Source organism: Trachinotus anak, unplaced genomic scaffold (genome assembly GCF_046630095.1).
Source record: "Trachinotus anak isolate AG129_WGS33_773 ecotype Australia unplaced genomic scaffold, CSIRO_AGI_Tana_v1 ptg000007l, whole genome shotgun sequence".
Classification (NCBI taxonomy): domain Eukaryota; kingdom Metazoa; phylum Chordata; class Actinopteri; order Carangiformes; family Carangidae; genus Trachinotus; species Trachinotus anak.
The window spans coordinates 20742709-20755009 of record NW_027273858.1 but is presented as its reverse complement, the minus strand read 5'-3'; the positions used below and the strand labels follow the sequence as shown (position 1 = coordinate 20755009).

The 12301-nt window shown below is 41.3% G+C and overlaps 2 protein-coding genes across 9 annotated transcripts in view; one reads left to right on the top strand and one right to left on the bottom strand.

Moving 5' to 3' along the window:
* The window catches only part of marchf5 (membrane-associated ring finger (C3HC4) 5), a 33656-nt gene extending 28256 nt beyond the window's left edge, over positions 1-5400 (bottom strand). The window contains exon 1 of the mRNA XM_071481329.1: positions 4974-5400. Within this exon, the coding sequence (XP_071337430.1) occupies positions 4974-5017 (44 nt within the window). The 5' untranslated portion in view covers positions 5018-5400. The remainder of the gene's footprint in view (positions 1-4973) is intronic.
* Positions 5401-5465: 65 nt separating this feature from the next.
* cpeb3 (cytoplasmic polyadenylation element binding protein 3) overlaps positions 5466-12301 on the top strand; it is a 40704-nt gene continuing 33868 nt past the window's right edge. For 4 of the 8 annotated variants that reach the window (XM_071481321.1, XM_071481320.1, XM_071481319.1 and 1 more), the window contains exon 1: positions 7839-8989. In XM_071481321.1, coding sequence (XP_071337422.1) covers positions 7904-8989 — 1086 coding nt within the window. In that variant the 5' untranslated portion in view covers positions 7839-7903. Of the gene's footprint in view, positions 5644-6173; positions 6331-7692; positions 7798-7838; positions 8990-12301 lie in introns of those variants that run through there. The other 4 variants (XM_071481326.1, XM_071481324.1, XM_071481323.1 and 1 more) reach the window with 3 other exon arrangements.

Below are 12301 nucleotides of genomic sequence, written 5' to 3'. Positions count from 1 at the left end.
ATACATCTTCCTGCTATCAGCTCCTCAAACACTGTCAGGGTTATTGCCTCTGCCACACACCCACGGCACGCAGCTAAAGCACATTTCACAAAGCTCACATGCCCTTCTTTTCTTTCTGCTCCTCCAGCATGTGCTTGGGAAACGGTTTCAAAGTCCAAAGTTCAATATTGACAGAAAGTGCCGTGTCAAATTCCTAAAAATGGCTCTTAGTACGCACTGCACAAGCTATCAAATACTGGTAACCATCTTGAGGTAAACGGCACAGCGATGTGCTTGGACCTGATGTTGCAGCATCCGCTCACCACCACTCACAGAGAAGATGGAAAATTCTGGTCACGCATGAAGCACGACAGCACGTGGGAAGCAGCCAGCGTGGCTTTGTCCCACTTAAAAAACTGAACCTGTTTTTTCATTACATACAGAATAAAGATGGGTCGACATTAGCCTGGTCACTTGTGAAAAATTCATCTGTGTCTGAGTTAAAAATAAGACTCATTTGCTTACTTGGTGGAAGACAATTAGATTTTATTCTTATCTCATTGTGCAGTACTTGTGTGGACAAGTTTGCACTTTAATTCTGTGTATTCCCAGACATGAGCAGGGAGATTAGTACGTCAAAGCACTAAATTTATTATGGATCACCAGCCCATAAGTTATTTTTTACTGAATTCATTACATGGACCTCAATTGCACATCCTCACAATTTGTAAGAAAGGTATTGAATTACCTGTAATTTATATTCTTAACACACATTCCAATAAAAATAGAAGCAAGATGGTAACAATTAGCATATAATGACTTGCACATCCTGCAATGACAATTTTATTCCATTTTTTATATGAGCCCTAGATTGAGATTTATGCATTTTTTTCTACAACTTCATTATGATAAATCAGAACTGCTCTTGATGGGTAAACTACTAGATTCACTAACATTTTAAAATACAATGACAATAAAGGCTTTCTTCTTTGTATAAGAGCAACAAAACTAGAGCAATTTAATAAAGTGCCAATTCTTGTTTGGCTTCATTCATAAATTCAGTTTAAATCAGACAGAAATTTGCCTAATTTGTCATTTTTTAAGCCACAAAAATCTAAGGTGTTTTAATTGAACACATTAAAACCAGAATTTTGTGTTTTTAAAACTGGCAAAAGAACTGAAAAGCCCTGTTTTACAAAACAGTACAAAAACATTTCAGAACATCATAAAACTAACTAACTAGTTTTTCCTCACATAAAAATAAAATCATCCCTGACTTCAACTGAGGTTGATGACAGGTTCTAATTTAGTGTTTTGAATTTTGGCGGTGCAGTAACCTTTTTGTTTACATTTGATTAGCAATGAGCCTTTTAAATAAGCTAAAAAAAAAACTAACATTACACACATGACCAATGATCTTCAGCTTGACCGAGGCAGGTAAGAACTTTCAGTTGCCTACAAATTTCTGCGATCACTTATTTTGTGTTTCAAAATAGCAGCTCACACAGAAGTGTTTTTCTATCAAAAGGCTGCAACAACTTGAAAAAAGTGATTCGATCAAGCAATTCAAAATCCTGACTGTTCAGTCAATGAGCTTTGCTTAGCTAGACCCAACATTTAAATCTTCCACTTTTTAACCAAGATGTGCTCAGTGGATTCACAAGCCGGTATGATCTAATGCAGTCTGTAAAATAAACTGTACTCTCCCTTCATCTGGGGGCTGCAACTACTTTTTCCAATTTCACCATTACATAAAACTGATCAAGTTATTTGGCTAGACTGACAAAAGCTATCACAAAAAAACATCATCCCAAACTACCTTCACAATATGCTGAGCCATGTGTTGATGTAAGCTGACCACAAACAATGCACTACAGATATCTAGCGGCAACCCCACAGGTGCGTCTGATCACTGTTATGCAATATTATATGACATCACATACTTATGACCCTGAGCTAAGCTAACTTGTGTTCCTGAGTGCAACACTTACTTCATAGAGCAGCATGAGCAAAAATCTGCATCAAAAGCTGAAAACAATACTGTAAGCATGAACACAGATGAACTGAAGCTCTTGCCAAAACAACAAAGGAAGCCAAACAAAAATCAGAATAATAATGTGCTGAATGTGAATCTAACTTGTTGCCTAGAGGTTGGCTGCTGGTTATCACAAACAAAAAGAAGCACCCTTGCAGACATGAATTTGAGACTGCACTGTCTGAGTTTTACATCTAGTGTGACTGCCAAAGTGACAAGCTACAGCTATGAGCAAGGTTCAGGACCCTGTACTGCTCCAAGGGTGGCGACTGTCTGCCCCGACATCACTGAAGAAATGTGCTGAGGGTGGGATTGTATGTGTTTATAGCTCAAAATAATTCCCCACCCTTCACAATGGATTCTGCCTCCATGAAACATCTCATTGTGCTAAGCTAAACTTCAGCATACCCGAGTGTTGTCAGACATTTCGCTGTCAGAAGACATGTCTGAGTTTCTTATGTCAGTGGCAAAACTTACCACTGCAACACTTTCCAATGGCTTCAATAGGACTTTGCTTACTTGTGTGCACAGGCATTGGACAGCTATGACAGATTGGCAGTGTGAAGCAAACCTGAACATGTTTGATTAAGTGTCAAACTCATACAAATATGGGTTGGTAATTAAGCATAAGCCTAATGCCAGCTTTGCCTTATTGGTTTCAACACTGATTTTGCCCGTCAACACTAAAAGAGAACAATTAACATTCCACTGTTTTGTTTTTTCCTCATTTAGTGTGAAAGATCTCCCCATTCCTAGCTAGCGACAGATGATGATACCTGCTTGTACTTCTGCTTTCATACAATGCTTCCTAAAGGTGTCAACTTGCCCGCTCAGATACTGTTCTCTGTATACAGTGGCAAGAAAAAGTATGTGAACTCTGTGGAATGACCTGGTTTTCTGCATTGATCATTAAAAGTTATCTGATCTTCATCTAAGTCACAAAAGTGTTGTTCAGCAAATATCACTAATAATCTTTTGTGTCTTTATTGAAAGCACCTGTTAAACATTCAGAAGAAGTGAACCCTTGGATTTAATAAGTTATTATTAATTTAATGGTGACTTAATAAGTCACCCATGACTCAAAATAAGCACTTCTGGTATCTACAGATCAGACCTGCACAATGTTCAGGCAGCATTTTGGATCATTCTTCCTACAAAGCTGCTTCAGTTCAGACACATTCTCAGGATGTCAGGTGTGAGCGGCTCTCTTCGGGTTATTCCATTGCTTCTCTATTGGATTAAGGTCTGGGCTCTGACTGGTCCACTCCCACAGGTGGACTTTTTTGTTTAAAGTCATTCTGTAGTAGATTTACTTTGATGTTTAGATTAAATGTCCTGCTGCATCACCAAGCTTCTTCTGAGCTTCAGCAAGTGGACAGCCACCCTGACATTATCCTGTTAGATACTTTGATAAATTTAGGAATTCATTTTTCCCCTTGATGATGGCAAGCTGTCCAGGCCCAGAGGCAGCAAAGCACCAAATCATGACGCTCCCTCCACCATACTTCACACTGAAATGATAATTTTAGTACACACATAATGCTGAATGTTCTTCCTAAGCAATTCAACCTTAGTGTTATTAGTCCATAAAACATTTTTCCAATTTGTATTGTGGACTATCAAGTTGCTCTTTGGCAAACTTCAATGTGTTTTTTGGAAAGTAGTGGCTTCCTTTTGTGATGTCCATGGCGGAACACCATGCTACATGCAACCATGCACCATAATTTCTGTATTGTAGAACTGTGAACAGAGATGTTAACCTGCACCAACTATTCCCTGAAGCCTTGAGCTGTTACTCTGAGGTTCTTTGTTACCGAGCGTTCTGCTTTTGGAGTCATCTTAGCTGCGCGCCCACTTCTATGGAGAGTAGCCACAGCACTAAATTATCTCCATTTATAGACAGTTTATCTGACTGAAGACTGGTAAATATCTTAACTCTTTTAGGTAACTTTGTTACCCTTTCAGCTTCATGTAAATCAATAATTCCTAACTGTAACCCTTCTTTTTTGTAAGGCATGGGCCATCAGCAGATGTTTATTGTAAATCAGAGTAGCTCTAGTCCACACCTCCAATCTGGTTTCATTGATTGGACTCCAGGTTTGATAACTCCTGACTCAAATTAGCTTTGTTAATGCCATTAGCCAAGGAGTTCTCATACTATATGTTTTCAATATGGACAAGATCAATACAATGAATTTTTAGGACAAATTTATACAAAGAGGTCATTCCAAAGTGTTCACTTTATCTTTCTTACCACTGTATGCTCAATGTGATTTTCTCTCCTTTAGGACAAACTCTGTTCATGCACACAATTCAGACACCTTATCAAGTAACTGCAGGGTTACTTAAGTTCTGGATATTCAGTGAATGAGTGTGAGCTTAAATAACACATATCTAGGGGAATGAAAGTAAACTTGCCGAGAAAATGGTATCCAGTGTTTTTTTTTTAAACAGAAGATAAGCAGACAGTTTGCTCTGTTACTGCCGTGACGCTTGTTAGCTGTGGACGTGACAATTTCAAAAATCTTACTAAGCACAGCATTCTCCTCATCTAAGGGTCAAGAGTTAATAGGCCAAATGTTTTGGGAGAAGTACAGCTGCCACTATGTCCTTTAATTAATGTCATGGTAAAAGGATAAACGTAAAAGTAGTACACATGTTATGATAGGGGGGACAAGTTCAAAGTGATAGGAAGATAATAGCATCACTTATTGCAGTGTTAATTTAAGGACTGTAATAGTGCAGGACATCTTGTATCAACACTGCAAAGATACGATGACTAGATAAAGTCATCGTAACGTCAGGAGTTGGTATAAAATGAACCACATATTAAAGTCGAGGCCATTCTGGATATTTTGATAAGAAATAATCTCACTTCCCCCTAGTTCTGTCCACCATAGTGATTTTACGTGAAGCTACGTAGCTTCCATTAGCATGTTAGCCTTAAACTTGAACTCACCTGTCCAAATTCTGCTGCATGACCACTGCACTCTGTTCCGCCATTATCGTAGAGAAGCAAAAAAAAAAAAAATACTCAAATGCTTTCTTCTTTGTAGAGGAGATTAACTGTGTTGCAGGTAAAACATTAAAATGGCACGCCTGTTAGTTTGCTGCAGCTCAGGTTGGCGTAAAACCACTTGCTAGCTAGCTGAGGAACTAACGCTAACTGGCTGCATAGGCCTTTGTGTTGACACGGCGCGTCGGCTACAAACGAGCCAATTCTTTAGCATAAAACTATTCCTGCACGGCCATGACAGTCTAAAGAGCATCTATCTGCGACCGATGCACTGCTTCGAATAAAAATCCTCTTTACATCGGCTACGGCCTTGCTTGTATCATCGCATTGGCGTGACCGTTTGACTCCATTGACTGGCCGTCTCTGAGGTAACGTAAAACGGCACCGCTGTGCGTGCTGCGTCATCAAAACAAGGACAGCGGCGCAAAAGGCAACCATTCCTCCGGCATGGGAAATGTAGTCTGCCAATGCTTCCCTCCCTCTTATGGCTAAAAACATTAACTTAATGTTCTGAATCCACCGCGAACAGATGTACCAAAGGGAGGCACACGGCTTCTTGGAGATACAGCCAACATGAAGATGCACATATGGCTACAGAACACCTCTAATAGTGGTAAGACGTTTTAATTAGGCTTGATTATTTTTGTCAAACTATATGCTCCACACCTTCTCTGCTTGTCTTAACTTGAGTGTTAGGGTATTTTTCTATTATATGACTCCAAGTTTTTCTGCTACATAAATGTCAGTAATTTATACACACTTAATATTTATTGTTGTCATACACATAAAACGTGAGCGTGGGTGAACGCACCTGTGTGGGAGAGAGAGAGAGAGAGAGGTGGGGTGTCACTGTCAGTCATTGCTATTTTTATTGCTTGTTACTTCACCTATGGGTCATCTTGAAACTAATATATATATATATATATATATATATATATATATATATATATATATATATATATATATATATATATGAGTTAGTATCTATATAAATACTTCTTTCTCTCTCCCTATATATAGCCTATATGTGTGTGTGTGTGTGTGTGTGTGTGTGTGTGTGTGTGCAATAGTCAAGAAAGAACATCACATTAGCTACTTATTTGTTGACCAGCCACTGCAGAGTGAAAAACTACAACTCCCCACAGCCTCCTCGGCATCATCCATGCGCCGCAGTCAATCAGCTGTTGAGGCAACTGCTGACTATCTCGGCACAAGGGTAGCTCGTTTGTCATATCTAAACCCAGACGAGGCAAACAGAAATATCTTTACTTACAGACTCACAAAAAGGTGAACGATAAAGGTAATTCCAACTTCACGTCAGGCAGAGAAGCGACACCGCTGTGTGTGCATGCTGTTTTGTCGTTTGTGTGTAGGGGGACACATATGGATTAAAGGGGGATTTCAAGACAGGGACAGCTTCATGAAATGCATCGGATGTCTCGATCAGCGCGATAAACTGGCATTTGAAGGGTCAGGGTTTGGCGGCGTCTGTGGTAAAGCGGCCGGTGAGGTGAGCCACTGTTGGCTGCTGGTTATGCTGCTTTGATGACCTTGGAAGCGCAGCTCTTGGAGGAGAAAACACGGATTAACTGGTGGGGTGTGTGCAATGCAGGCTATTGCGATTACCTTGAAAGTCCAAATTATATCACTGCCATCATGCTGCTGAAATGATCCTGCATGTCATCTGGCAGTGTTATTTTCAAAGTCTTCAGACAATTGCATCTATGATATTGAAAGGCCTCAGTGTAGGCTGCGTGTTAGCTCTCCTGCAGCCAGGTTCCGGACAAACAGTCCGGAGGAGCCTTACCAATTTTATCAAGGATTTTAAATTACTGTTATTTTAACCTTGGATGATCTGACACTGTGCCATAGCCTATAATTGTGCCATGCATGCGCTCCAGATGACAATATGCTCAATTGCTCAGAGTAATCAAGCATATTGTGCTCTATTTACATTTTACATTGTCCTGCTCACTGTTATGTCGTGTTAATATTGTGGCAACTTTATGGATGCAAAATTGTCGTAATAATAGGCTTATCTTATTTGAATGTGTGCTGGTTAATTTTCCTTATGCAGGGCGCTGTCTCTGATATTCAAAGTGAAGGAATTTTTTGCATGAAAGGTTCAATATACGCTCTCACTCTGAATCACCGAGTAGAGCTTTGAGTGATATTCCACCCTTGGCTTTTATTATAGGATCATTTCCTTAAAAATTCAAGTTACATTAGTAGCTACATATTGTAGGATGTGAATGCCAACCCGTGGCTGTGTCAATGCGGACCTCAGCCAGAGCCCCTCTTTGCGCTATAGTGAAATTTCTTATTATAAATCATATTATTCCTGCACGCACTTATGTACTGCATACTCATTTTGGCAGTCACCTTTATCTTCTCTATGAAAGTATGTTTGTATGTATAAGACTGGTAGCCTACATGTTTTATTTTGAGGGAAATGTCTTGCCGGAGAGACGGGAGCTCTTTGCGGTATAATAAAGTGGTTCAGGTGCGTCACTTTCTGCTGCATAAAAGCTGCGAAGTGCGCCTTCCATGGAAGTCATCTCAGTCCAAAGAAAAGACTGTAGTCGTGTGTGTCGAAGTGCCTGAGTCAAGAACTGTCTTTTAACCTTGTTGAAGGACAGCTGTATTTACTGACGTATGTAAATGAATATAGGGGAGGTCCTTGGGTAAAAAAAAAACACTGAATCAGTTTCACATTGCAGCTCCGGAGTTCCTGCGTGGAAGGAAAAACGAGACGTGGCGAAATCTGGTGAATATCTGACTGCAGACGTATGCTTCGTGTATAATTTGTGGGACTTGTGAATCACTCTGGTGTAGTCCTGGGAAGCGTGTTTTTTCTTCCTCTTTTCGGCTAAATGGGTGATCACGCATTCGCTTTGCAGTTGCCTGGTCCCTCTGACATCATATCCTTGTCGGAGTTGTCCCAGTTCATCAGATACTACAGCAGCCCGGCGAGCCCGGTGTATGAGCTCCTGAATTACAACAATAATAACAACTCCCCGTCTCTGTTTCCCCCCGTTTCAGCTCAGCAAACCATGCAGGATGATTTACTGATGGACAAAAACAAAGCCCAGCCTCACCATCAGCAAGATCCGACGCAAGTAGACCCTCCTCCCTCCACCCCGACCCCGTCATCGGAGCCCACTTCTTCTTCATCGGAGTCGGAGAGCCCGTCGTCCGGGAGCAACCAAGCGGCTTCAGCGCTGAACATCAGCAGCAAGGACAAAGTGCCGATGGAATCGCCGATCCTGCCCGGGTTGAGCTTCCACCACCAGCCGCAGGAGACCGGCGGCCCCCTTTCCTCCCCTTCCTCCTCGTTTGGGAGCACTTGGTCCACGGGAACCACAAATGCCGTGGACGATAGCTTTTTCCAGGGAATACCCTCGGTGAACGGGACGATGCTTTTCCAGAACTTCCCCCACCACGTCAACCCGGTCTTCGGGGGTAATTTCTCCCCGCAGATCGGCCTGGCCCCCCAGTCCCAACAGCATCAACAGCAAGCCCAGCAGCAGCAGCAGCAGCAGCAGCAGCAGCAGCCCCAGCAGAGGAGATCCCCTGTCAGCCCCAGTCAAGGCCCCTTCCCCCAGAGAAACGCTTATCAGACCATCATGAATAACAGCAAGGGGTCGTCTTCTTCTGCCTCATCTCCCGCTTGGAATAATCACCAAAACGCCGCTTGGAGCACAGCCTCCAACCCCTGGAGCGGGCTGCAGGCAGGAAGGGACCCACGCAGAGCGGTGGGCGTCGGGGTTGGGGTAGGGGTCGGAGTCGGAGTCGGGGTGCCGTCACCCCTGAACCCCATCTCCCCCATGAAAAAGCCCTATACCAGCAATGTTATAGCACCCCCCAAATTCCCAAGACCTGGTCCCCTCACCCCCAAGCCCTGGATGGAGGACAGCGCCTTCAGGACTGACAACAGCAACAACATACTGCCTTTCCAGGTAAATACATGCCCAGTAAGAGAAGGCCTAGGCCTATCTGTGTTGATTCAGCCCGTGTTTAAAAATGCTCACCACCTTGACATGTAGTCAGTTTTGCCCTGGAGGTCGACCTCTTAAAATATAGGACGATAGGACTATACTATATGGGCCTTAATATTAAAGGAAAACCATCAGTATGAGATAAAAATACAACAAAGTAGGCTAGCCGAGGATAAGGTCACCCTGAACTCATCAGTACCACGGATTCATTACAGGTCCATATATTATAGTGATTAATAGGCTATTTATTTAATATTCAATTAGCAGTTACTCATTGTATGGCATGAATCATGTACATCATGTCATTTTTCACACAGGTACCATTAGGACACAATCGCATACCTACATTTTGAATTGGTTTAGGTCATTGAGCAGGAAGGACCTCTATTTTAAATGTGCGATTTACCGAAGCTGTGTTAAACGGCTTACTTTAAGTGACAAGCGACCATCGGGTTGCACCGGTAGCTGTCAACATTTCTATATGGCTTGTATGCTGGCAGATTGTGCTGTGGAGGTCAAATAAATTGAATGAGACAGTGAGTCCTTTAAGTGTTAATCATCGATCATGGCTTATTCTTCCGCATTCAAAGACAGACACACATAAACGGTCCTAGAAAGAGTCGCTGTGCCCGGTTTACGGCACTTAATGGTTCAATTTCCCCTGCCAGCTCACGCTCCGTGGGATTTAAAGGACATATGACGCATTCAGGTGCTCCTCGTAACCATCTTAATTCAGACTGACTACACCTGTGTATGCACACTTCATTAGGTCATCAGTTCGCTCAAATGATCACAAATGGTTTTTCGTTTTCATTGATAAATGTTATAAAATATTTAACACCAAGTTATAAGACATAAAAAGCTGCAGAAAGATTGCTCTGCACATCAAATAGGGAAATTATGTTTTATATTATATGTCTATGTGAGGTTACATCTAGGCTTATTATTAAAGTACACCAACATGTAGTAATAATGATAATAGTAATAATAATAATAATAATAACAAAAACTATAATAATTCTAATGTTATTAATAATAATAATTGTAGGCTAAAAATGATAGTGATAATACTAATAGGAATGATGATTAGGCCATGTGTCAGTTTACCCGTGCCTTATAACAGGATGACCTTGCTCCACCTTCCTATCCCGTAGAAAATTATTTATATTTCTTTCGCTATTTTCAACATTGTTGGCACTTTATGTGCGCTCTCCTCTTAATTACGAGATTTCCGACAGTCCCTGAAGTTAACATCCGTTCTCGCATTTGATTGGCTTGTGATGGGATAGTGGGCGGTGTTTGACCCTGGGATGGAAACGGAGCAGAGTTCAGGTCCAACCCGGTAGGTAGGGGTATGGCTTGCACATAGTACAGAAATATGAAACTTATTTTGAGTTTCGACAAAAATATTTACTATAATACAAATGTTAAAATAAATATATGTCTGTGTTTCTGCTGTGAGGACGCTACACGCCCACGGAAGCCAACGGGCCTGTCCAGGTTTATAGATTGAATACAGACTTATGACCTTTACAATAGGCTAAAGAAAGTGTGTATATTGATATTAACAGAAAACTTTCTGATGTTTTCCCGTCAAATTACAAATATATATTTGATATCAGAAGTATATATGAATATACATAAATACAAGACTGAGCTCTCTTCACCAGCACTACAGTCAACAGCATGTCTGTTCCCTCTGTATTTAGGCAGGCAGTCTTTCCCTGACTGACAGAGCAGACTAACATGACGAGCCCCAATACTGTATGGCCTTTTCACATGGCTAGTCATGTGTTTTCCCTATGTTTAGCTATGCTGCCTGACAAACAAGCCAACATAAAAAATAAGCCAGCTGAATACTCCCCTCTTAAGTCACCGGCTTACTTAAAAAGGAGTACTTGTTCGCTCGGTCAAAACAAGGACCCAGGAGAACGGAGCGCAAGCCCAAATGTTAACCTGTTGCAGCAGAGAGGACAGCGTGTGCAGACGAAACACAGCCTGGTACAGGATGAAATTCCAGCCGGGTTGAAACGTATAGCCTTTTGAGGAGATAATGATTGAATGTGTGTCAGTCAGGCCTCCCTGGGCTTTATTACTCGGTTTCCTCTGCCAAGAACCTCTATCTGTGTTTCCTTGACTTGGCCATCTTACAGCCCCAGTTATCACCAGGAGACAAGGTCAAGGGCCACGTCATGCTGTATAGAGTGGCCGGTTTACTGAAGTGAAACTCAGGCAAACAGGCGAGATGAAGTTCAACGGTGGTCTGCTTGGATGTGGTCAAACAAAAGGGTTGGAGTGACAAAATACATTAGTTCACTCATATATATCCCAATTAGAGCTGAAATGATTAGTCATTTGACAGGAAATTAATCTGCAATAATTCTGGTAATCTGTCTTTTGTAGACAAACCAATTAATTGATCGATTAAGAAATTGTTTAGCAGATAAATCAACAATGAAGCCACTAGTTGCAGCCCAAAGGGGGTAAGGTGCTTTACTTGCAAATTATATATTCTCATTTGCAGTATAAGATTGTCATGTTATCACTGAGAGGGTGGAAGTTTCTCTCTACAAAACAGAAATGTTGACAACTTGTTGTTCCCATGACTTCTATTTCAAGAGTAATCGTTCAAGCACGCTCCTCTTCCTCAGACTTGCCATAGATACATAGTTAACCTATTAAAAATATGACTCATATTTAAGGGAAGTGCAGTTACATGCATTCGTTGCCAGTTAACAGTGATCAAACCAGGAGCAAAAACACTTTAAAGGGCCACTCCAGTAATATTAGTGTTGTCTCTCCATAATGTTGTAAAACTTGACTTAAAGATTTAAGATTTTAAAAAGAATTTATCCTGACTTTTTGTCCCGTGTGTATGTCAATTAAAAAAAAAAACAACTTAATCACATGTTTCATTAGACCTTCCCTGCCTGTTTTATAACCTTGTCTTTCAAATCTCATGACCCTGTTTTTTAAAGCAGGACATGGGGACATCTGGGGGCAAAATTAGAGCTGACTCTGACGATTATTTTCATCAAATCATTTGTGGATTCATTGTTCGGCTGTGAATCATCAAAAAAATTGTCACTGTGCTTAAGGTGATGTCTTCAAATGTCTAGTTTAGTTCGACCAATGGTCCAACCCTATTACTGTTTTTTTAAAGGGCTCGCGTGCCTTGGTGGTGCAGTGCTGTCTCTAGTTCACACTTAGCTGTTTAACAATTACACCCATAATTGGAGAAGAGTTGTCACCAGGATGCAAGGTCATGGTGCC